The sequence below is a fragment of the Beta vulgaris genome, chromosome 5, assembly GCF_026745355.1.
Source record: "Beta vulgaris subsp. vulgaris cultivar EL10 chromosome 5, EL10.2, whole genome shotgun sequence".
Classification (NCBI taxonomy): Eukaryota; Viridiplantae; Streptophyta; class Magnoliopsida; order Caryophyllales; family Amaranthaceae; genus Beta; species Beta vulgaris.
Window position 1 is genome coordinate 63,970,071 of NC_079206.1, and position 26,386 is coordinate 63,996,456.

Here is a 26,386-nt window from a genome sequence, read left to right on the forward strand (position 1 = left end):
GAAAGACCGTCTACTTTTAAATTAAAATTAGTCAATAATTAGCCCAATAATAAAAAGAAAATTTGCCCAATAAGGATTAGGCTAATTTTTCCGTTGACTAGTTTAATCTATCTAGTGACTAGGTCAACTTTTATATTTAAAATAGACCGTTTCTTTTAATAATTTTTGTAGGTTTATTCTCTTCGACATATAAAACAATTGAATTGGATTGAACTGATTTGAATTAAACTGAACTTGCACAATATATATATATTCTCTGTTCTTTTTCTACTGCAACAATTTAGTTTTCACGCTTGTCGATGCACAACTTTAGTCCTTAGCTATTAGTATCTTTAATATCTTTTTTAAAAAAAAATTCAAATTTGGTACTTCTTTAATATCTTTTTAGTAAAAATTATTCAAATTTGGAAGTATATATATAGACGAATCTAACAAGCTAAGACCTCACATGACTATATTTTTTTTATGTAAAAATCACAATAGATTTTTTTTTTTTTTTTTTTTTTTTTTTTTTTTTTTTTTGAGGGGAAAAATCACAATAGATAGTTAAAGGGTGGTGAGTGGATAGTATAAAAATCCTATTGTTGCAATAGAAAAAGAACGAAAGAAGTATATTTTTATATATCAACTTTTATAAATATTCGCTTTTTTAATTCTTGCAGCATTTGCATAGTAATCACTATATATCAACCAACCTTATTCAATATTCTCTCACAATAAATATATAAGATAAACATAGTCAAATGTGATCTTATTTGATTCGTCTAATGCATACTTTTATAATATCAACTTTTTTACAATTTTTACTTATATACAATTAAAGATATTAATATGGACGAAGTAGTGCATTGGATAACATGCATACATGAAATAATACAAGTATTAAGAAATAGATGAAGTAATATTAAATAATTAAAAATATTGATGGTCAAATTCTTACACTAAACAAACCATACAAGTTACCGTATAATATCTATAAAAAAACAGATGCAGAATATATAAAGGAAATCGCTTTTGGAATATGGACTAACTAACCCGAATGTTCCATGAACTGAGTTTTTTAGAAGTGAGTTTAAAATGGAGAATTTATAAGGGCCTGTTCTCCCCAACTTATTTTCAGTTCAGTTCAGATCAGTTCAGTTCAACTCTTGACAATACTTTTACTCTCACATATCACTATTCATTTCAGTTCAGTTCAGATCAGTTCGGTTCAGCTCGGTCCTAGTTGTTTTATGCCGAAAAGAATAGGCCCTGAGGATAATATATGATACATATATAGAGTTTTAGATAAGAAGATAATATAAGTGATTTTGAATAGACAAACTAAGAATATTACTTTATGTAACTAGTTTAACTTTTACTACGTAATTTGAGTTATTTTAAAATGTATTTCATTGGATGGTAATGATAAACGATAAGGAGTTTTTTATGGATTTTTCACCATATACTCCCAACAATTTTTTTTATTCACCATATACCCTTGATGTTTACAAAATTCACCTTATATCCCTTAATCTCTTGATAATTCGCCATGTGTCCTTAATAATTAACAATTATCAATTTTTTTATCATTAACCCTTAATTCCATTACTAAACCTTATTTAATCCCTATTTCACTAATTTACCCTAATATATTATCATTGAAACAACATCTCAATACAAAAAAGAAGGAAAAGAGTTCTGAAGAAAATGAGCTAAAAAGGGTCATCTGTGGTGTTTCACTGGTGTTCAATTAAGACTAACGACTCAAATAAGGGTTAATTAGGATTTGGTAACGGAATCAGGGGTTAATGATCAAAAAAGTTGATAATCGTTGATCATTAAGGGCATATGGTGAATTATTACGAAATTGACGGGTATACGATAAATCTTGAAAAATCAAGGGTATATGGTGAATAAAAAAAATTTGTCTTGGGTATATGGTGAAAAATTCGTTTTATTTTTTATTTTTTGTATTTAACTTGTGTATAAGAGCATAATTAACAAAAAAAAAATGGGTCATGAGCTATAGTGGGAACATGAATAGGTGTAGTTATAGAGCAATAGGTGATATTCTAGTGGTGTTGACATCACATTCGATCCCAACGCTCCTGAGATCAAGTCTCATCCCTTGCAAGAACAGATCCCCATTTATCTCTCCTTGCAATGTACTTCATTTAAAAACTTATGAATATATGTAGCTATGCAATCTTCGGATTTACAAACTATCAAAGATTGTTAACATTTTATATACTTCTTTCTTGTTAACAAGGACCATGTGTGACTTTCCAACCCTTTTGTGTGTCAACTTCAACGAAACACTTCTATGTACAACCACATGAGTACTCAAGTTAGATCATACCATAACTGAAAAATTCTCACCGAATCATATTATTTTTTCTTTTTAGAGTCAAATCATATAAAAATAATTCGCATCAACCAAAAAAAAAAACATTCAGATCAAAATAACCAAAAGAATTCAGACAAAATCCAATAAAATATATGAAACTAAACTTGAAGTCTATACTATAGCTCCTTATTCACAAAGCTCATCTACGTATTTTTTATTTGATACTTTTAAAATACACATTGAGATTAATAACGTGTTCTCTTCACATTTATTTATGTGAACTTGTTGGTGCAAAATCAATTGGTTGACTTTGCAAACAAGTCAATGCACATCCAATAGTCCAAAAATGGTTTTTGTTTTGGTATCACTGTACCTCTATTGGAACAAAAAAAAAATATAGTCTAAAAATGGTAGTAACGAAACTGAACTTAACATATCTAAACTTATTGAAACTTGTCGAAGTTCATTATATATGCAATTTATATTAGACACTCGAATGGATCATAAATCTTTGGCTACTTCATCGTTCATTACACATCTGTACAACTCTAAGACTATGTTCTCCTCGACTTATTTTTGAGAATTTAACTTATTTTTATTAAGTACAATTTCTTTATGTATTGTATATTAATGCTTAATTTAACTTATTTTTGTTAAGCACAATTTCTTTACAATAATATTATACGTATTTATGGCATTAATAGAAAATTATAGGGCGTTATTTAGCAAATGAGTTTTTTTTTTTTTTTTTTAAAAATTTCCAGGTTGGAAGATCAGTAAAGTAGGAGTTTCAGTTTAAGAAGTTAACAAAAGTATCTAACTAGTAACTACCGAATATCCTACCAAGTTTTATTACGCAACAACTTATCTCCACACTGATAAACAACTTTATATAACAACACCTTGAAATCAATAAATTTTCAATCATCGTCAACCTTCATTCAAGCAGTAATGGTTTCAGTCTCCGTCATTTCTATTCTCTCTCATCTCATCATCGCATTCTTCGTTGCTTCTACTGCAAGCTTCATTGGCGTTAATGGCGGCCTCGAAATTAGCAAGCAGAGAGAATTCGATTACTTCAATTTAGCTCTTCAATGGCCCGGCACCTACTGCAGGAACACTCACAAGTGCTGTAAAAAAAACGGCTGTTGCCGACGGTAATTATTTCAAACTCTTTCTACTTTTCGATACGAATTGATTGATTGATTGATTGATTGCATTGGACTATTGGAGTTTGATGCACCTGGTGTTTGATTGAGAGATTGATTGTTGAATTTATTGGAGTATTTTGCATCTGATTTTGTAACTAATTTGAAGAATTTATTATATGAACGCATTTATTATGTTTCGTTCGTGTAATTAATAAATTTAGGAAAGAATACAAGATAATCTGAATTAATGTATTTTATTCTATGTAGTTTATTATAAATGAGAGATAAAGAAGGTTATTTATTTCATTTTTCCTTCAAGTCAACGTTTTTTAATTTTTTAAAATTATAGAATTGTGTTAAGTACAGGTAAAATTGGAGATATCCAGAAGTGATTGTCCGATTTGACATTAGTTAAGGTTAACGATTTATGAGTTCAAAGTTTAGCTGATAGCATTGAGATTTGGAAATATATTCCCATTTTTGGAGCTTCATTGTAATTGATTTTACATCGGACAAATCGATAGCGTGGCATAATTTTAATTAATTTCCAACTCATGTTTAAGGATAAGTGTATAGTTTGGGCCAAACATAGATTGCCATGGATGAGTGTCACATTTGATAGATGTAGAAAATGACACCTTCAATTGTGGATTTTCCACGAGAGTCTGAAATCCGTCAAAGAAGAGGGACTAGAGATCATGAATTTCATCGATGATTAAAGTACATTCTAAACAATCATGTAGTTTCCTTGATTGTGATTTAGCAAAAAACATTGATATGAATGTACTGAGACTTCTTAGCATAGAAGAAAATAAGGGTTTACCCTGAGGTTAGAGGAAATGAATACTTAAGATAAGAACGGAAAAAAGCAAGTATATACTTTTCATTTATCTGGTAAGAAAGCTAGACCGTAGTTAATTTAGAGGTGCTGCAAGTAAAAATATTTTGAAGATCTAGATCAGCCTTTTAATTTATTACACCTATCTCGTGGAATAATTGTCAATATCATTGTTTAATTGGAGCTAGAATTGTGGCCACCATATTGGAATGCATCTAGTAGATAAGAGGCATTTAATAGATCCCTCTATAATGATGCTAAAATCAATGTCGCACCTCATAATAACGCTGTGGATTATTGTTATTCCTTGAGAGATGGATGGTACATAGTGTAAAATTAGCAAGTTAAAAACAAATGATAATGTTGAGAGACTATTTACCTGTTTCCCGTTATGAAGTTTACTACCAGAAACTCACAATCTGTTTCTGCCTTCCTTTTCTTCCAGAGATGGTCCTCCAACTCACTTCACAATCCGTAAGTTTACTATAATACTACTATGCCAGAGACATTTTATATGTTTATATTTATGCTTCTAAATATGAAATGTTGAATATGTTTAAATGGCTGCATTCACTGCAGACGGTCTTTGGCCTGACTACAATGATGGAAGTTGGCCTTCTTGCTGCACTAACGCTGATTTTGACATAAATGAGGTAATCATCTTCAAATATGACCATCACACTCATAGACTCATAATACTTCTAATGAATAGCAAATTTCTTATTCCACATGTTTGATAGTGTTTTCCTTCTTCTCATGATAACATGGACTTAAAATATATGATAAGTGGAAAATATGATCATAATTTGACAATTCACGACTCTTTCCTATTTTTTCTGGCTTCTAGATCTCAACTTTGCGCGATGTACTAGATGAGTATTGGCCATCTCTAAGCTGTGGTTCACCATCATCATGTCACGGACACAAAGGATCATTTTGGGAGCATGAGGTGGTTATCATTTATTACTCATCAAACTAAAACCTGCTAATATCTCTTTCCATATTATGTTTCTGACAGCTTTTCTTTTGTATACTTGTGGTGCCTGGTTGCTACACATCGCAGTGGGGTGAGTATCTTTGGCTCTTTTCTTGCACCCCTCTTGTTAAGCTCTCATTTTTTTTTCATCTGTACTACTAACTGCTAAGTTGGAGCAACAACTGTATGTGTTGAATAGAGAGCTATACTAATTTTGACTTGCAAAGAGTCCAAAAAGCTTCTCGCCTCCAACACTTACTTGCTAGTTGTTAAAGATCCATTTTTTCGTCTGCATTAGATGTAATCAATTACAAAGTATGTTGAATATAATAAGTACTTGGTGCTTACTGTTTGCCCTCTAATTTATGCCCTTTGTGCAAGTGCCGCACCAGCAATTGGTCCTAACTCCTAATAGAGATGAAGTTTAATGTTATAATATGGGGTCATTCAATGGGTTCGACCTGGGTTGTTATTGCTGTTTGATACTGGATCAGATATAAGAGTCATACTGGACCACACTTGGAAGTTGGAAGTTGGAAGTTGGAAGTTGGAAGTTGGAAGTTGGAACTATAGTAGATTAAATCATATAATTCATTAAATTAATGTCTACTTCTTTTACCATGAAATACTGGGTTAGTACTGAGGCACATGCGTGTAATAGTCTAGTATGATGCATAGAACTGAAAAATGAGATATTTTTCTAACTGAAAATTGAGATATTTTTATAACTGAAAAAGCATCCAGAGGACATGCAAGTAAAGTTTCCAGATTTTCATTTTAAAATTTGAATTCCATTGTTACCCTAACATTTTCCTCCTTGTATGTGATGGGATGCATCTCTCAGGAAAGCATGGGACTTGTGCTTCTCCGGTTACAGGAGATGAGTATAATTATTTCTTGACAGTACTCAACCTCTACTTCAAATATAATGTCACAGTGAGTGCTTTGGCGGATATGTATGCGGAATTTCTCATTAACTTCTTATGTTGTGCTGAAAATTCGTTCCAAATTTTCTTATCATGTATGATCTTTTTTTTCTATTAGCTCCTATCCTTTCTGGTTCATTAACTTAATCGCTAGTAAATTTTGATGCACAATTGCAGGAAGTGCTGAGTGAAGCTGGATATGTGCCATCAAACTCCGAAAAATACCCTCTTGGTGGGATTATATCTGCTATTGAAAATGCTTTCCACCAATCACCTACGGTAGTTTGCTCGGGTGATGCCATTGAGGAACTTCATTTGTGTTTTTATAAGGATTTCAAGGTTAGCTCAGATCATTGTTCATGTTCTTGAGTCTTGACCCTCTCCAATTTTCTCATATTTGATTGGTTCTTCATATCAACAGTTGTATTCATGTACATTTATTATCCTTACATATAATTTTAATTTAAACCATGTATAATGTGTAAAGATGCAATAGATCAACAGTCTGTAGTGAGGTACTTGGTGAATTTTCACCATAGTTCACTTAGCTCTTAAAAGATTAGTGGAGGAATTTTTAGCTAAATTTACTGTTTAATATCCAGTTCTAGAAAACTTCTCGTATGTTTCTTCAGCTATGTTCTATGACTCAGGCTTATTTTAAGGAGACTGTTACCTTTTCTAAAATATAAACTTCAGAAGAACTAGACTCGAGAGATGGTAAATTAGATCGTTATAAGGTAGAAAAAGAAAGGTGATGCCCAAGAATCTTAGTATAAAGAAGTGCCTGAGCGTTAAGAACCAATTGATCCTAGTCCAAAATGAACAGATTAAGGATAAATGGAGGATGTTGTTTCAATAAGAACAGTATAATAGAGGAGGAGAATAGTGGTGTGAGAAAAAAGCTTACTCTTTGCAGAATTTATAAAATTACTCAAGGACCAAAGTAATTAAAGGCACAAGAAATTTTACGAGAAAAACCACGCCAGGTTAAATAGGTAGTAAGAACCTCGACCACAAGGGATTTAAAAATCAATTCTTTTACTATAATGGACCAAACACCAAGGAACAACCTGTTACACTTGGCCAACACCTGAGTTTCTCAACAAAGTCAAATCCCAACAACAATTCCCTTAACTCTTGTTGTTCTCTTGACTTCACTTGAAGCCTTCTCCCTTCGTCTCTTAGCTTCACTCACAGGTCACACAATACAGGTTTTTGTTCAAACCCCTTTACCCCAGAATCAAATAAAGAATATGATAAATGAACTAAGGGAACAAGTGATTTGTAGCAAAGGAAGGATAACACTTATAAGAAATGATTATGGCACTGGCTCAATTATAAGTGAAACTCAATTAATTACTTAAATTGTAAAACACTCTTCAAATATTAATTAATTGTTAATTTATAGGCCAAAGGAAATTGGAATGAAGAGATACATGTGAATGTTAGAGTTCCAGATATCGAGGACAAGATAAGGCCATAAGCCCATAAGGAAAAACTATCTACGTTGGTTGCACCCAATTAGGGAGACCAAACTTGATACGGATGGAGCGTTATTTATGTATACTAGATAGAAAAGAATAGAGGAAAAAATCTTGGTGGATGAACAACGACCACATGGTATCATTTCTTGCTTTCATGCATCCCCATATTTCGGGATAACGTTTTTTTTTTTTTGGGTGAAAACAGCGCTGAATAAATTACATTATGGGTAAAGTCCCAATATTTGTTACATGCTGCAGATTGTCTCTGGGATAAAGGCTTTGGCATTGCTGTCGAAATGAAAACCTCTTGATACTGAAAAAAGGGAGCATATACATAAGAAAAAACATTTTCTGTATCAAGTGTTGGATAAATTGTCTTAGACATATCCTTCTCTCTCAAATATATGTCTGCATTACATATCAATCTTTTCAATTTTCATGCAGATCTAACTTCAAAGTTTTGATGATATGCAGCCTCGAGACTGTGCAACTCACGCTAGAGTTGAAGCAAAGGTGGGTTCTTCAAATAAGGCTTGTCCAAAGTATGTCAGCTTGCCAACTTACGATTCCTTTGGTGAGTTCTCCATCTTTATTATAGTATATAAATGTTCTTCAAATTGTATTGGGCATGTGCTGAATATATCTTAATGAACTCTGAACTGATGTTACATAACTGACAAGGCAAACTGCCAATGCAGTATATACGAATGTGTAACTTAAACTTAATTGCAATTTTAGGATGTCACAACTTTGTGCTGTTCAACGTCTGAGTTGAAAGAGTCATAGTTTGTTTATTGTCCATTTGGGACTAAAATGGACTAAATCGACTCTCATTTACAATGGTTTCTTGTTATAGTCTATTGAATCAGCCTCTGCTCGGGGTAATCCTAGTTCATGCCCATACCACATCCTTGGATACTATCTAAATTCTATTTCAGAAACTTGGGACAACCCCACATGGTTTTCATACTACCTAAATGCTAGTGATTGTATATGGAGAGTTCCTGCTACCAGTCTCTACATTCAATACAGAAGTATCTCATTATTGTCTAGATGGATATAAAGAGTCTTAAGTTTTTCAAATTGGATCCCTTTTTGATAATTATTTATTACATTTCCTCTCTCATGAAAACCCGAAAACCCAATGGGAGGGTATGCCTATAGTTACTTATTTACTCCCTCCGTCCCATAATATAGTGCTTGTTTCTTTTTTATACGGTTTCCAAGACGTAACTTTGACCTTTAATATCTTCCATTCCGTATTAATAAAAAATAATAAAAGTTGATATTATGAAACTACACATTGAGACGAATCTAACAAGATCCCACATGAATATGTTTTTTATATATACAAATGAGAATATTCGGTCAAAGATTTTAAAGTTTGACCCACCAAAAATGAAATAGGCACTATATTATGGGACGGAGGGAGTAATACTTATGAGTTATGGTGTCCTTCCATGCTGTGATTTATTCGCAGCAATGATACCCTTGCATAATTAGTTGATTGTGTGGTGCTTTGGGCCGTGGCTAAACAACTTCTTTTGTCATTGAACAGGGTTAACTAAATTTGGAGCGGGGTTTAGATCAAACTCAATCTGATACCGGAGCTCTGCGAGATGCAGTTGAAATGCCACCGAAGTGCTGAGACTATACGCTGTAGCATCTAAATTCAACAGCTAATGTCCTTGCTCGTCATGCAGTACTTCGCATAGGAAATCTTGGCAACTACTACTTGTCTACTCATATGTCATATCTCATGTGTGGCTATGAAATGATGTATAGGTTGTAGTTACAACACATTTATCTAGTCAAATCTTTGTAACTTAATGAATATGTTGTACAATAATTTGGTGCGAATCTGAACTATAGCAGAATCAAAATTTGAGCATCAAACTAACAGTTGAAGGCACGCCATTACTGAGTTACTGTGAAGTGTCAATAAAGATGAGGTCTTGTGAAAAGAAATTGGAGTGGATAAAACCACAAAAATCTACAAACAAAATTAGAGATTTGGTAATATAAAACTAATATGGTTTGCAACATCAGTGTGAAAAAAATGGAGGTGTTTAGGCTGAAAAGTAACAACCAACAACCTGAGTACCTGACCACTTACATATAAATGTTATCAGAATTATTGTGTGTAATATATCTTCCTATTTTCACTTCTGAAAGATAATATTAGTAGCAGTGGAAAGTGGAATGGATAGCAATATTTTACACACGGCCAAACGGAGCCTGAATTCAATTGTAACTAAACTAAAAATAAGATGGAGAGAATAGGCTAGAAATAATAATTCTATCTATATGATACTCCCTCCGTCCCATAATATAGTGTCTACTTCATTTTAAGTGGGTCAAACTTTAAAAACTTTGATCGAATATTCTCATTTGTATATATAGAAAACATATTTATGTGAGATCTTGTTAGATTCGTCTCAAATCTCAATGTGTAGTTTCATACTATCAACTTTTTATATTTTTTTTATTAATACAAAATTGAAGATATTAAAGGTCAAAGTTATGTCTTAGAGACTGTGTAAAAAAACAAACAAACACTATATTATGAGACGGAAGAAGTAATATTTAAGGTCATAACAAATTTTTGATACACAATACGTTATTATAAACTCGTAAATTCAAGTTTTTTCTTTTTAAACCTTTTGGACTCTACATTTTCGGGTGTTATGCGCAAAAAAAAAAACTCATTTACTAAATAACGCCCTAAAATTTTTTATTTACGCCCTAAATACGTATTTTATACTGTATTTATATATCTTCTTTCTACTCTTTCTCTCAGTTTCCCTTTCTCCTTTTTCTTTGACCACCACTATGAACTAAGAAGTGTACCACCGGAGCCACCAGCACCAATTTTCCGGCGAGCTTGTTATCACCAACAATCCAAAAACAAAAATTGTGTTTTTTGAGAGAGAGAAAATGGTGGAAAGTGAAGCAATTTCAGAAAGCATATTGCACTCCAAAGTGTGGAAAATCAATTTTGTAGAGGAGAAAGTGCAAAGGTTACCAGTAATTGAAAACTTCATCACAATCATGAATGATATTAGAAGTGGGAAATCAAAAATTTCTTTCAATGCAGGAAGTTGGTATATTTGCATGTAGTTTTACTTGAGTTTGGTATTGCTCCATTATCAAATCTGAAGTTGCTAGCATAAGAATTTGCAAGCTACGAGACTTAGAAAGAAGGTTTGATTTGTACAGCAACATATCTAGAGCAAATAACGAGTCCCCACTGTCAATCACCACCATATCACACCCAGTACCCCACTCTTCTTCTAGATCTCCTCTGTTTTCTTCGATTTTAAAAAAAAATCAAAAAAAAAAAAGGAGGCGTCCACCATGGACGCCCCACCACTGGTGGAGGCGCCCATGGTAGGCGCTCCACCACAGGGTGAGGCGCCTGCCATGGGCGCCTCCACCGGTGGTGGGGCGTCCATGGTGGACGCCTCCCCTTTTTTGGAATTTATTTAAAAAAATATATATAGAGGCGTCCACCATGGACGCCCCCACCACCGGTGGAGGCGTCCTTGGCAGGCGCCTCACCATGTGGTGGAGCGCCTGCCAAGGACGCCTCCACCGGTGGTGGGGCGTCCTTGGTGGACGCCTCCTTTTTTTTTAAAAAAAAAAATCAGAAAAAAGGAGAAAAAATAGAGAGAAGGAGGTGGTGGTCTGTCGGGGGTAAGGTGGTGGAGGTGGTCTTCCGGTGGTCTGCCGGTGGTGCTGCTGGTGGTGATGCCGGTGGTGGTGGAGGAGGGGGGTAGGGACGTGAGTTAAGGGGAGGAGAGAGAAAAGAAATGCAAAGTATATAAATACAGTATATTATACTGTATTTAGGGCGTTAGTAGGAAATTGTAGGGCGTCGTTTAGCAAAGCCAAAAAAAATCTTAAACTACATAGGTATAGGCGTATAGTACCACTCCAAAAGACGCAAATTCAATTCTTTTACAACGTTCCTCTAGAACCACTCATACGCAAATTCGTCACTCATACACTAATTCCAAAGCTCGAATTGCAGAAGCTGATTCCAGGTTGTTGTTTTGTTCCTTAGATGAATCTACTTGTTTTGTTGCGGATTTTGGTGTGGAATTGCGATTTTTAAGATCTACTTCATGTGATTATTCATGCGATTGGTTTTATGCGGTTGCTATTGTTTGTTTCATGAATTTAACTTATTTTTATCTCATATATGTTACTTCATGTTTTTAGGGATGGATAATTTACATGTTATAAACTTATGATTCGAATGAATTTCTGGTATAACTTGTTAATTCATGTTTGTTTGTTTCATGGAACTAAATGATAAGAAAATTTATGTTACAATATGTAGATACGCATATTTGTGTTCACTTGTTCTTGTTTAATTTCATCAGATGAATTTTTCAAGTGTTGTGGCTGGAAATCAGGGATGAATGACCTGTCATCCCCGGGACCAGGGCGGCCGCCCCTCCTGCCCTGGCTCAGGGACGGGCCTGGAACTCTAGAAACTATGATCCGGCGCGTCAAGATGTCGGTGCCGGGTGGAAATCATGCTTTTTGAGCATTTTGATGAGTTCATAACTCGTCTTAGCTTAATGCCTCTAATATTTCAATCTTTATACTTCCTACGTTTCAATTTAGTTGTGACACTTTTAAAATTACGGGCTCCTAGGCAATTTTTGGAGAGGAGAGAGATAGAAAAAGATAATAAAAGGGTCACATGTGATAGGAGAGAGATAGAGAGAAGTTATTAACCAAAATAAAAGTGTCACAACTAAATTGATATTTCCTAAAATAGAAAGTGTCACAACTTAATTGAAACGGAGGAAGTATTTATTTTGGTTTGTCTTGTTGGGTTTCCATGAATGAGAATATTGCCATTAGCATATATACCTTGATGAAGTATTGTTTTTGGAATATTTAACCTAGTTGCTTCATTACTTGGAATTGGCGTGACATATGAATGATAATGTGCATTCTTGTTATAGATAATCAAGGTTTGATATTTCAGCGAGATATATTAGGCATTTGGATATCAGCATCATTGGCAGTTTTTTTTGCATGATGATTGAACTCTTTCTATCAAAACCTATATGGGATGATGATAAAAATGCTGAATCTGCTGAGCTAAGAATGCCTCTTTACAACAAGTTGGAAAAGAGCATATGGGGACTTATGACCTCTGAAGGCCGGTCAGAGGCTAGATTGTGGCTTTGTGAGTCTATTTCAAGCTTGAGTTCAATCTCAAAGTATGAACAACATGACCTGTTTTTAAGGTTGTTGAGGTCCAAGCCTAATAAGTTGGATATTGCTGCTCAAGTCCTTCAGATGCTCTTTGAGAGGAGACCACAGCAAGCTGGGTTACTTTTGGCGAAGAAAAGTCGCAGGCTTGAAAGGTTCTTTGAAGGCAAGTTAGTTTTGTAGCTTTATATTTCATACTATATTTGATTAAATTATGAGCAATGCTGTATTATTTCTGGATGTCTTTGCTGTAATAAAACTGTGGAAAGTGCTGATTCTGGCATGTTATATAAACAATGCAGGACATCCAATGCGTATATTGCAATGGTTTTCAACATTTTCTATTGCTGGTGATTCGGCACATGGAAAGGGTGCAAAGTCACTAGCCCAGTTTGCCTTTGTGAACCGGGACATATGCTGGGAAGAGCTTGAATGGAATGGAAAACACGGACAATCACCAGCAGTTGTTGCAACAAAACCTCATTATTTTCTTGATTTGGATGTTGAACGTACGGTGGAGAACTTTCTTGAGAATGTACCTGAGTTTTGGTCATCTGAGGAATTTGCAGAGTCTCTAAAAGATGGTGAGATCTTGTCTGTTGATAGCAAGTTCTTTGTAGATTTCTTTCTCAAGCTAATGTACGAAGATAATCTGAAAGAAGTTTGGGAGATTATTGGTCAGTTTTTAATGGAGGAGCCTTTTTCTTATCTTTGTCAACATCTTTTAATCATTCTTGATGAACGAGACCTATCTACTTTATTGCAAATGCTTCAAGATTTTCTCACTAGAAGAAAGAAACCTCTAAATTTCGATAACACGTCTTATTGGCTGGAAATTGTCATCTATAAGTGTGGTGACCAAATATCTATCGACCAGTTATTTCTATTGAATGCACTGTTTAATAAAGGAAAACTACTTTTACGGCTTGTACATAATGAAGAGACGGAAGAGGAGAAGGTCAAAATTAATGATTTAGTGTTAGGGATCAGTACAAGTACAAGTGAAGCGAAGAGTTTGGCCCTGATTTCCAAGGATCACTTGAAGTCAAAGACCATAGAAATGATGAAGTGCCTTGGTCTTCTTTCATGGAGCCTTCTTTACAGGTTATCTAAGGAATGTCAAACTTCGGAATCCTGGGAATCACTGTTTGTCGGTAATAACATTGGCTTTCGTAAATCTGATATATATGGTCTTATGAAACATTATGGAACTTCAGATGAGAGTGAACTGGACTTTGGTGATAAAGCAGCAACTAGAGCTAAAAACAAAAAGAGAAAGAGTAGAAAGAAAAGGAGAAGAAAGCAAGATTATGATGACCTCAGTGATGAGGATTTGCTTGAGCTTGACAATCCAGATGCTAAATTCGGTGTCAAGTCTAGTTCTAGAAGCTGGTTCCTTTCTACTAATGGCTATTCTACTTCATGGAGTGCGGTATGTTTTATATCCTTTTTCTGTTGACCTATTGATATAATGATACTTCATATTGTCTTTTGTGATATATGACGCATGATAAGTTACAACTCTGGAGGTTTTCCATGGTGGTGTTTCAGGCTGATCTACCGGAACATTTATCAAAGCATTGTTTGAGAGAATGGATGAAGCAGACTTTTAAGAATAGCGATGCCACGTAATTTGTGACAGCGTATGTTTTTCCCTATCATTTGTGACGCCCCAAAATGGTGGTTCAGATAAGCTTGAAATGGACCGACTTTTCTATTTGTTGAAGTCTGGCCTGGCTTGTGATCGGTGCTACTCAAGTGCTGAAGTGCATTATAGTTTGCTATGTAGAGGCTGAATTTTAATGGTGAGTTGATATCTCTTGTGATCTGGCGACTTTGGTGTGAAAGTCTGTTTCTTTTCTTCCTCCCGTTCATTTTTCTCCCCACCCCTTCTTTATCTCGTCTTTTTAGCTGTTGAATGTTTATCGTTGTTCATAAATCATACCATTGTTGTGGTGGTTTCTACTCAGGGGTCATGTGTCATTCACCAAGGTGCTACTATGTACTAACAACTGCTTAAGACTGATGATGCGATGTTTTAGTAAATGAAGCTTGAACAAAGTGCGGAATGCTACTCCTTGTCGTAGCTGTGACTCAGACATCACTGCATGAAAATGTGAAATTATAGAGCTTTGTTGTTACGCTTTGATTTTAACTTGTGAATGAAGCCTGCAGCTAATATAGAAAGTGTGGCAGTCAGAAGTTGTAATAGCTATATGGTTCTTTAATAATTGTGTATATTATTCAAAACAAAGAAGTATAGGTTCTTCCTGCTGGAATCCTACCACAGCCTAATGCTGGATTGCTGCCCCTTCAATATGTGATGCAGAATAGCAACGAAGTGTATACAAGATGTTTAAAGCTGAATGTACGTACTTTTGTTAAATTCTAGGGGTAACTTTGCCTCAACTATCTGTTCCGAAATGAGAAGAGTTTGCCACGGCTGTTGTTTACTAAAATTTGTTCCTCCATTGTAGCATGATCTGAAGAGAGAAGTGTGAGATTAGATTATGTTCTTTTGGATTGAACTGAAATAAATTTGTCTTAACTAAACTAAACTGAAATGAATTAAAACCGTGGGAGTAAATTAACTTAAATGAATTGAATTTGTCTGAACTGAATCGAACTTTTATTATCAGTTCAAATTTCAAAAGAACAAAGCCTTACTTCATTGACAAAATGCCATGCTATGCACTTTTTGTCAAGAACTTTACACTTCTGGCTACTTCCTAATTGTTCAACAAGATGGGTCTTGCAAATAGGCCTGATCAAGATGGGCCTGCAGGTAGGCCTGATCGAGATGGGCCTGCAGGTAGGCCTGACCGAGATGGGCTTAGTTGGTCGAACTAACCAAGGTTTCAACTCTATCACAATGATTAACTCAAAGACAGTAACAACTAACAAGAGGTGAAAGCCAAAAATAATGTTCATTTCCTTTTAAACTAGAAATGAAGTGATATCTCATATTATCTGCACAAATTTATATAGCCTGTAACAAATATCAGCTTGCGTCCATCTCTTCTGCATTATCCACGTCAGCCTCTTGTTCACCATCCTCCATGTCAGCATTTTGTTCACCATCATCCTCAGCAGCTTCGTCGTCCATATTTTGCTGGTTCGGATGGGGTGGCAGCACCTGAACTACCAACTCCACCATCTTGTCCAGTCCGTCCTCATCAAAATTGCGCTCTTCCATCGATTCTATGATCTGTGAATCAAAAAGGCAAAGAACGTGTGTGATAACTGATAAGCACACAATTTCGAAGAGCAACAACACTATGGCTTTTGAATCATCTGAAAGGAAAGAATTATAGTCCTAGTAATAAGATTTATTGACAAAATAGGGCTTTAAAGCCGGCAGGAATATGGAGAGGGTTTATAACCTTACAGAGACACTGCACTAGATGCGCATGAGGGAATGAATCGATACTAGTACAGACTAGAGGAAATGGAAAAAGCATCACAAACTAGACCATTAACCAAGAAAGATATTTTAGAAGCCATTTAATAAGGTGAGGAAATTTCAACCCCTTTTGGAGTCCTTATTCACTATAGTTTCCTCTTTGGGATCTCCCTAAAAGAAAGTCCCATACGAAAAATTACCACGAGGGATTGAGAGTCCGTGTCACTTTACATTCACTACATTTGGTTCCAACCCTTTTGTCTCGTATCACCCAACCCTAATTTAGAGAAGTAAGGCCCAATTGGACATGAAAGGGTATTTCATAAAGCCACAGAGTCAGCACAACTATAAACAGCTAACCTAGTTTTTGTTGATCTGCATAAAATATCCAAAGTTAAGGTCCCAATGGAGACATGCAGGCTCGTTTCTAAAGTCTAATATGATTACCACATTTTCACTCTGTCCTGAGGTAACCAAAAGGGAAACCTTTTATTTGGACGGAAATTCTAAGCTTTAAAATAGAAGTAAATTGTTGGCTTAAGAAGATGATTATAAAGCAAGAGGAACAAATTAAAAATCTAAATGTTCCAAAATAACCCCCTTTCCTCACTGCCACAGATGCCCCCCCCCCCCCCCCTTTTCCCTCTTCCGCTTCAAAGAAAGAGTAATGGGCTTCAAACGTGCTCACATTAAGGAAAAGAGAAAACTCGCACAAGCTGCTGAGATGGCGCTTGCAGTGGTATCTCTGGTAGTGGTTCTGACAAATGGTGGTATAACCGTATAAGGTGAAATGAAGAGACAGAGGCAGAGCACGATAGTGAGAGAAGAGAAAGAAAGTCTGCTAGCTTTACAAATACAACTATTGCAGGAGGGGGGTCCACCAGATAAGGGAAAGGGGGTTGATGTCAGAAAGTGGGGGCTTTACATGAGGCTAAGGAAAATAAGAGGTAAACCGTAAACGGTGCACGGGCAGGTGGTCACATGAGGGCTGGATTAAGTTATTGGTTGGGCTGCAGGGTGAGAGGGAGATGCAAGGAATGTAAGACAAATTTCTAATAGAGGGGTAGCTAAACTTAACTGATCTTTGTTTTGATCTAGGTTGTATGCTCAACACAAACTATTCAGTGTAAGATTTATGAGGTTGTGTGTCCAATGAAATACTTCTATTCTTTAACGTGCCTTGGGAGTAAGGGGCAGCAGGAATATCATCACGGTGTCACATAAAAGAAACCAAATAAGAAGCGGAAGGAGGAGAACGGTCAAATACAGATTACAAAGCAGTAGTACTTTTCCCTCTTCAAAAACTTAAGGAGCCATTTTCAATGGAATTCTACCCATATCGCCACAAACAAGCTTTTGAAGTAACTTATATAACGAGCTCTGTTCTTTAGCAAGCACTGCACGCCAAAATTCTAATGAGAAATTACTTTCTCAGACACATTCAGTGAAATATACACATTGCCTTTACGTAATTTCCATACATGTCCAGTATTAGTCTTCCCTCAATTGGATGTAGCTAATCTGGATGCAGGTAAATCTTGGCTTCCAATACATGGTGCATTTAGCTGGACAAAAGATGGGGGGTCGTTTAGCATGAGGATAAGAGAACTAAGAACTTCTGTCTAGATTAAAAGTTACCCTTAGATTTCTGATAAGCTAAAATTCAGGGAATGCTTTCAATACATATATACTCCTAATCTAAACATATATTCCAGTAACATCGAGAAGTAACACACAATAACTTTTTGTCATGAAGTTTTGATTGAAAGCAAGGGAATATTGCACTCATCAAAGCTTCCAGGAAGAGACCAATACAGTCCAACCAAAGTTCTAAGCACATGCAATCAGGTGGAAAACTTCAAATAGATATCAGCACCAATTACGAATTATAGAACAGATTTTCCTACTTGCTAATGAATCCATCATTGAAAAATGGAAGATATTTCTAAAAGAATATCTCTCCTTATTGAAATGGAACCTACTGTTGATTAACCACAAAATATTTCAATGAGAAACTACTTGTCAAGATGAAACCTGCTCCATTATAAGGATACAATAAGGTGAGATCCTGAGGGAAGTCAACAAGCATAGGTACAACCAAGCTGCCAGCAAGTGAAGGGTATGAAAAGGCATTACGCAAACCAAGAGTTATGAGTTAACCAATTAACAGATCATACCGGGGCAACTTCAACAGCAGAAGCAGGTCGAATGTTAATGATGTTGATCACCTCAGCTTTTGCTAGCTGGAACTCTTCAGATTTCTCTAGAAAGTTATCAATACTTTCTCTAGTCTGATTACAAGCAGCACTCTCAACCAAATAATCATACACCTGAATCACACAGATAGTAAAATATCAACCACGAGTCCATGACAAATCTTTTTCCATGTTAAATAAACGAAACATGGCATCGCTTAAAAGAAAAGGAGATGATGCCAGAACCTTGAACTCGGATGGTGTTAACAAAGACATAACCCGAGTAGGATCCTTTGAAGCCCCTCTAGATCGTAGAAAGTCGACCACTTCAAAGTTAGTAAGAGGACCAGCATTGGCTTTCTGGCTGCAACAGTCAAGTAATTTTTCTAAATGCAGATATAGTAAAATAAACCAAGGAGATAATCAAGAGTAAGAGGACGTACATCTTCATTGGACCAGTGGAAATCCGTGACTCGTCTTCAATTCGAGAAACTAGAAGTTTCTGCACCAAGTAACATAATAAACAAATCATCACCAGGTCATTATCACTATATGGTTTTAGGTGGCACCAACATATTGCCATTAACAACGTACATGAACATACTACATATTGTGAGAGAGAAAAAACGCTATAACATGATATTAAGCACAAAATCATCGAATCCATAATCATTTCATTAACATGTTAACACGACAATAAAACAAGTCAAGTGTTTATGATTATGCTACTTTATTCTAATTTTCTAAGTTCATACACATGTTCTTCGTCACGTTTTCTTGTAAAATTAGACAAATCCATAAATTCAACAATTACCAAGTAATACCAACAGTAATTTTAAGAGAAGTAAATAAGTAATAAAACTAACCACAACCACAAGCCCAGAGCTCTGGCTGTCCGTTTTTTGCAAAACCAACGCAGCAATCCTTATTCCTTAAGGGTGAATGTGGCACCAGGTTACAGGTCACTGCAGCATTGTCAGTGGCGGAGCCAGGATTTCAAAATCGAGAGGTCACAAAAAAAGACAAAGGATATTCAATATTGAAAATTTTACAATGCAAAGACACATTGTCTGATATTCATTGTCATACATTCCAAGCTAAGAAAAAATTACATAAACAAAAATAAAAAAAAACAAGGTGTATCACTCATCGTTTCCTATATTCATTATTTAATACAAATTAACACATATGAACTAACTATTAAACTATATGAAAATCAATCAATAAATTACCATCATAAAGAAACTAAATCATCATAGAAAACTATAAATTAATTAACACTACCTAATATATACAAATTCACATTTCACAAATTCAACATTCACAAAAAAAACTTAACAACAAACTAACAAAGTGCATCAAGCCATCAATCACTTATCACACTTCACAAATTCAAAAATTCACACATGTATGCAAATATTACAATTAATATCAACCAAATAAGATTTTATATATACAATTTAGGAATTAGTAAATAAATAATGTAAAAGAATTAAAATTTAAACTTTGTAAATGTAAAATGTTAATACCTGATGTGCGATGGCTTGTCGAGTGGTCGGAGGACTGCGGGCGTGCGGCGCGGTGCGGCGGTGGTCGCCTGGTCGGCGTGCGTCGTCGTGCAGGCGTGCGGCCGGTGGTCTATTTTTTTTTGGTAGCGTGAGAATTCAGAATTGAGATAGGTGGGTTGGAAAAGGAAGGAGGAAGAAAGTGAGAGTTTTTAAAATTAAATGATTTTTAATTTTTAACTAGTTATTAGATCCGGGTTATGTCCCGGGTAAGAAAATATCTTATTTATTAATATAATACTTTATGATAATAACACTAAATACAACTTAGCCTAGTGGTTAACACTTTAATATATGCAGCGTCACGTGGCACAGTTTCTTGTTTTCGCACGCTTTTTAATATATTTGTATAGATTTAATAAAAAATTTGATAAGTATTGGGAGGAGAGACTATTGCAATTAATCTTTATTAGTCCTATATGAATAAACAAAAATTTAATTGTGTAATAATATGTATGAAAAATTATCTACAAAGTTCATTAAATTAATGATGATGATGATGTAAATATTTTGTTAATTGAGGATATAATGATAAAAGATGGTGAATTTATATTTTGTTACGGGTATAAAAGAAGTTACTATATTTGGTATCCCCCTCCTCTTCGCTTAAATTTGTACCTCCATAGAAAATATAAAAACTATACATGCGTTAAAGTTCGACGACACCTATGGGCTAGGGCGATGATTAATGAGCACGAGTCAGGCAAATATTATGTGAGTTTAATGAATAACGAGTTCGAGTCGAACAAGGTTTGAAATTTTTTCGATTTGGGTCGAGCAACTTTCTGCTTGCAATCAACTCGTTCAATAATCACCCATATGGCCATATGTGACATATTGACCTTTGATTATAGATAGTCACCCTGTCTTTAATGTTAATATTAGTTGCAACTCTTCGTTTTAAAAAAAGAAATAAAAAAAAAAGCTCTCTGTAAAAGTTTTTGTTACTCGAGTAACTAAAAAAACTGTAACTTTTATTTTCTAAGTTTAGCCAACATCTTGAAGGTAATACACCAAGCTTAACGAAAGAAGTATATGAAATAGATTATATTGATCACAAAGAAAATTGAAATACATAGGTAACATAGAACATCCTTCGAGATTACATGGGAGAAAACCATAGGAAATCCAATTAACTACTGCTTGTTTCTTTTTTACACGGTCTCCAAGACGTAACTTTAATCTTTAATATTTTCAATTCCGTATTAATAAAAAAATATAAAAAGTTGATATCATGAAAGTACACATTGAGACAAATCTAACAAGATCCCACATGAATATGTTTTTTATATATACAAATGAAAATATTTGGTCAAAAATTTTAAAATTTGACACACTAAAAATGAAGTATGCACTATATTATGGGACGGATGGAGTAAAAACTTAAGAAAAGAAATTTAACTCAGAGGGAACAAATAGACTTAGTCCATGACCTGGTAAATCTGAAAATCGCTAAATTTTATCAACTTCTTATACAGTTAAATTTTGTAGTACGTCATCGCAACAATACATAGAGAATTTGCAATGGACTAAAATGTAGCTTAACTTCAAACATAGAAATCGACCAAAAAAGCTGAGATAAAAGACTAATTTGAGTGCAGAATCATAGTTAAAGCAACTCAGAATTTGAACCAGCTACAGCTGAACGTTTGGCGGATCAAAACCATAATTCAAAAAAAAGTTTGTAAAATAAGATTTCACAAGAGTAAAAATGTCGGACAAAATTGAATTTTTCCCAAGATGTATGGACTATGGATATCATAACAGAAACTGTCTATAACAAAGTTGTCCTCACTCGTCATCTTCATCCTCGTCGTCATCCTCCATATCTCCAGCTGCAGCATTCAGGGCATTCAACCTCTCTATCAAGCTAGCCTTTCTCTCATCATATGTCAATTTCTTCAAGTTGTACCTATCAATGACAACAGAACAGAAAAAAGTTTAATTTATGTAGAACAAATCATGCAGTTTTACAAATCCCTCCAGCTTTCATCTCTTTTGACTCATAACAGTAAGACTACAGGGATGTGTAAATCTTTATTCAAGAGATGTTATGACATCAAAATAATATTACAGAGATATTTATACCATGACCGGGTTGTCAGACTTGAGCATGCATTTATATATATGTTTTGTAGAACGAACTAGTTTTGGAGGTAGATGTCCACATTGACATGGCTTTAATTTAGTAAAAATATTTTCTACCCTGTAAGGATTAAAAGAAGGAGCTCCTTGGAAATATAGATGTCTGTTGTCTATAATCTATATTCTTACCTCTTGTGTGTTTTAGGAGCTTCTTTCTCAGATTGCTTTGCGGTAGGGTCAGCTCGTATAGCAGCATGAACCTTTTTGTACAATGCCTCAAGGCCATCTGCGTCGATTCCTCTCTTAACATATTCACTGAAGTGAGTCTGGTACTTCTCAGGCTCATCTTCCATCAATGTCTGAGAGTAGCAATGGTGCAAAAGCAACAGACTTAGGTTGAGAAAAAAGTGAAATATGAAACAAGTTTTCCACAAGATAAACTTCAATTGTTGCCCTTCACTTCTCATAAATTTCAAATATACCGAGAAATAATAGAAAAGTTTATCTCAGCCATTTATTACTCCTTATACTAAACTTTATATAACATGATCGCCGCTTCCTCTCTCGTCACAATAGAAAAATCATGCAAGGTTCTAATTGAGCCCTTGAAAACTCTTCATATTTTCTTTCACTCTATTTCGGGTGCATTTGACATACAGGAGCAAGGGAAAAAAGAAAGCTGCAGTACAAAGAAGCATCATGTAACCAGAAACATGCCACAAACTGAGGACAAACCTTCATGTAACCAGAAACATGCCCACCGTAGATATATTTGCGGTGAGCCTCGGCATCAAGCTGCTTGCCGTCCTTGCTGAATCCAGCAAAACGCTTGTCACTATGAGGTATATCTAGTCCACCATCCAGAGCTCCCTAACAGCAAGCAAGAAAAAGAAAAGTGAGAGCCAACAAAAGCAGTTATACAAACAAGCATTTAAAGTCAACACGAACCCACGGTTATTCTATAAGGCATTAACACAGGCAATAAACGATTACAGATTATCTTAAGTGTAACTTTTCTATATACTCCTATAGATATGTTTCAAGCATCAAAAACAAACTTCACATCATCTACACATCCACAAAAAGGTAAAATATATGAATGATTGAGTATGAGAATATACAAAAATAAGTAAGTTGAATGTCTTTTTATTGGTATGTGCAAAAGCATGCAAGGAACTTAAGAAGAATTAACATACCTTCAATGCACCAAAAACACGATTTCCGGTAGTAGTTCTTATAAGTCCTACATCAAGCAGAGCACGGAAAGGTCTCCTGGTCTCTGCTGGTTCAACAGAGAAGTCTTCCCCAGTTGCCTGCGAAGAAAAGCCATGAATGAAACCAGAAATCACGCTGGTGAGAACATTAAAATAAAGAATTTTCTAATTTCCCCAAGCACACAAGATAAAGATGTCCTAGATTTATAATCGAGAAATTTCGGCTTAGCATTCCACGGTTCTAGAACCACACTTTCAGCCTTTTGTCAATTTAAATATGAAAGTGGATGCATTGATATACATTAACATGAGTCCGAATGCATATACTCCTAAACAAAAGAATTATACCTCCACGTTCCCTTCATACTCCTGATCCATTTCAAGCTTAGTCAATACCCTCCTCGCCAGAAGAAGCCCAGTGCAGTAAGCTACACTTATTAAGAAAAGGTTACAGTTTATATTTTATATGTCAATAATGTCAATGATGATAGCTATAGAAGAGTAAGAACCTGGTGCAAACAAGCCCAGTGCAGAAAGATACATGAAAAGATGTTATAATTTAACCTACATATATGTGAACAATGTTATCTAGATAATATAAAGAAGCTGACCTGCAGCGTAGTTTGTAAGACCCACTTCAAGTCCATAACGAGGAAGTTCGTGAGCATATGCAGAAGCAAGAACTGAATCACCAGTTATGCTAGCGGATATAATTTGTGCGGTAACATCTTTGTTTGTCTAAAAAAGAATTAAGGATTGACAAGGTAGAAGCGAAAATAACTAAATACAGATAAGTACCTCATTATAAGGTCAATGAGAAAGCGCAATAAGTGATGAGGGGCATAAAAACTGAAACAGTACAATTGAAACTGATGGACTAGAATACATGAGATGACAACAAACGACATATTGATATCTGAACCCAGCTTGACTGAACAAGAAATCATAAGATGGGTGAAAGCAATATGGAACGACTGCATGCAAAATGTAACCAACCAACTCCATGGCCGACACAATAATCAATGAAGGAGACCAGTGTTTGAACACACATGTAACATTACAAGGCCATATCATATATAAAAAACAATTAAGGTCTAATAAGAAGCACATTAGCAACAAATCGAACAACAAGCAACTCGAAAAGCTAGGATACAAATCGCACAACAAAACGATATTTTGGAGTGTTGTACTTGTTCTTGTCCTGATTAATCAGGCGATTCCTGGCCCTATAATCGGTCTTACCCTCTGCAAAACATACACAACAGAACTCAATAACACGAAGCATAAACTATAAAATGACATGCTCAAAACAACAATAGAACAACCCACGTACCACGCCTTCTCCTGAACTTAACTTGGTATCGCTTAAAGTAAGCTCTCGACTTTTGAGCTTTCACGAATGCCTGTAAAAATCAACAAATTCCCAATTTAGATCATAAAACTATCTAATTTCCCAAATACAAAACCAATTACAATATGCATTAACCCAACAAAATTAGCTCAAACTCATTTTACCATCACTGAACTATATAGATTATGAATTTATGATAGTAATTTTCATTTTCATCAGATTTCTCTAAAATATATACCCTCTTTAATTTAAATTAATTATCTTTTTACTCCCATTTCGGCTTCAACAAACAGAATAACAAAATAATAAAAGCATGTATAAATTAGTTGTACAGTAAATGTTTGAAAAATGAAATCTAAAACAAAATGAAGATTATGAACAAAATAAAAGTCTAGAAAACATAGCAATATTAAATAAAGTCAGTTCAAATATAACATAAAAATAAAGAGAAGATGAAGGGAACAGCAGAGTTACCATTGTTGCACGCTGAGAGATTTGCAGGGGACTAGGGAAGAGAGAGAGAGAGAAAGAGAGTGTAGGCGAAATCAAAAGTGTTCAAATACCTAAAAATTGACAAAACCCTAAACTAGATCTCATTTGGGCCGATAAAGATAAGGCAATAGATGAGCTGGTTTTTTTTTTCTTGGGCTTTATTCGACCGAAACCAATAAGCCACTCGGCTGAATACCAAATAGATTTACTTTGAGGATTTTTTTTGTTTTTATGAAGAGTATATTAAGGGAATTTGACTAATTTATACCTCCTCTGTTTTTTTTTCTTATCTTTCTCACTTGTAATCGTAAAATTATTCATATTTAAAGAGAATATTTCTCTATTTTTTCCAATTTATAAGAAAAAATATAATGAAAGATATTTAATTGTGTTTTGTTTGATTTGTCTCAATTAGTACATTATTGATATTCAATTGTCTTAATTTTTCCTAAATATATAATGAAAGATATTTAAATTCAAAGAGGTGTATTGGAAGACACGCAAAGGAAAGTGAGAATGATATAAAATAGAGGAGTATTCTACAATTCGGTGGGGTGGTTGGGGAGGGGGTTTCGGTAAGGTGGGGGAGGGGGCTGCAAGGGGAGCGGGGGCTGCTAAGGTGGTGGGATGGTGGGGGAGTGAGGGCTCCTAGGATGGTGGGAGGGTGGGGGAGGGGGATTAGGGTTAGGGTTAGAAGTTAGGGTTAGTTAGGACATATTTTAGGGTTTAGTTAGACTAATTAGGGGTTAATTACGGTTAACGTGGTTAGTCATTAAGGGTATTTGGATTTATTTACCTAAAACTGAAGGGTACCTGATGAATTTTGAAAACACAGAGGTACTTGGAAAATTTTTTTTTAAAAAAAAAACTCAGGTATCTGGTGAATAACCATTATTCTTATAAATGGACCATATAAAGCATATGCGCTCCTTTCTAAATACATTCTCCTCTGATTTGCAAAGTTACTTCATAGTTCATACAGCATGCCAATCCCCTCTCATCAAAAATCTCATTCAGTCAACTTTTTTTAGAATTAGAGGGTTGAGTCCAAATAACTCTCTCAATCCACATCTATATATAAAACACCAAACATCAAAGAACTTGAATGATCGATTCTCTAAGTGAAAACGATAAAATTTATG

At 34.9% G+C, this 26,386-nt stretch overlaps 4 protein-coding genes across 8 annotated transcripts; 2 read left to right on the forward strand and 2 right to left on the reverse strand.

The window, feature by feature from the left end:
* The first annotated feature begins 3,155 nt into the window (after positions 1-3,155).
* On the forward strand, positions 3,156-9,600 carry LOC104894478 (ribonuclease 2). Its single transcript, XM_010680721.4, has 9 exons — positions 3,156-3,486; positions 4,764-4,792; positions 4,898-4,971; positions 5,166-5,267; positions 5,382-5,385; positions 6,139-6,230; positions 6,398-6,559; positions 8,179-8,278; positions 9,263-9,600. Exons 1-9 carry the CDS (start codon positions 3,281-3,283, stop codon positions 9,304-9,306), a joined length of 813 nt encoding a protein of 270 aa, XP_010679023.1. The 5' UTR covers positions 3,156-3,280; the 3' UTR covers positions 9,307-9,600.
* A 1,855-nt stretch (positions 9,601-11,455) lies between these two features.
* On the forward strand, positions 11,456-15,398 carry LOC104894479 (hypothetical protein). Of its 4 annotated transcripts, none has more exons than XM_057395284.1 (5): positions 11,456-12,913; positions 13,019-13,105; positions 13,242-14,371; positions 14,491-14,744; positions 14,910-15,398. In XM_057395284.1, the coding sequence occupies exons 1-4, from the start codon at positions 12,760-12,762 to the stop codon at positions 14,569-14,571; spliced, it is 1,452 nt and encodes a 483-aa protein (XP_057251267.1). In that variant the 5' UTR covers positions 11,456-12,759; the 3' UTR covers positions 14,572-14,744; positions 14,910-15,398. The 4 variants fall into 4 exon arrangements, with proteins under 4 accessions (XP_057251267.1, XP_019105306.1, XP_048499962.1 ...); XM_019249761.3 differs by having other exon boundaries at positions 11,457-11,750; positions 12,710-13,105; XM_048644005.2 differs by having other exon boundaries at positions 11,458-11,750; positions 12,093-13,105.
* Positions 15,399-15,503: 105 nt separating this feature from the next.
* LOC104894480 (uncharacterized) lies at positions 15,504-20,237 on the reverse strand. 2 transcript variants are annotated; one of them, XM_010680724.4, is made up of 6 exons: positions 20,067-20,237; positions 19,404-19,502; positions 18,981-19,039; positions 18,784-18,901; positions 18,520-18,672; positions 15,504-16,147 (listed from the first exon to the last, which is right to left on the reverse strand). In XM_010680724.4, exons 3-6 carry the CDS (start codon positions 18,986-18,988, stop codon positions 15,941-15,943), a joined length of 486 nt encoding a protein of 161 aa, XP_010679026.1. In that variant the 5' UTR covers positions 18,989-19,039; positions 19,404-19,502; positions 20,067-20,237; the 3' UTR covers positions 15,504-15,940. The 2 variants fall into 2 exon arrangements, with proteins under 2 accessions (XP_010679026.1, XP_010679027.1); XM_010680725.4 differs by lacking the exon at positions 19,404-19,502.
* A 1,425-nt stretch (positions 20,238-21,662) lies between these two features.
* Positions 21,663-25,386, reverse strand: LOC104894481 (60S ribosomal protein L5). The gene is made up of 9 exons (XM_010680726.4): positions 25,227-25,386; positions 24,735-24,804; positions 24,555-24,646; positions 24,013-24,139; positions 23,750-23,829; positions 23,384-23,500; positions 22,923-23,057; positions 22,377-22,546; positions 21,663-22,014 (listed from the first exon to the last, which is right to left on the reverse strand). Exons 1-9 carry the CDS (start codon positions 25,227-25,229, stop codon positions 21,894-21,896), a joined length of 915 nt encoding a protein of 304 aa, XP_010679028.1. The 5' UTR covers positions 25,230-25,386; the 3' UTR covers positions 21,663-21,893.
* Positions 25,387-26,386: the final 1,000 nt, after the last annotated feature.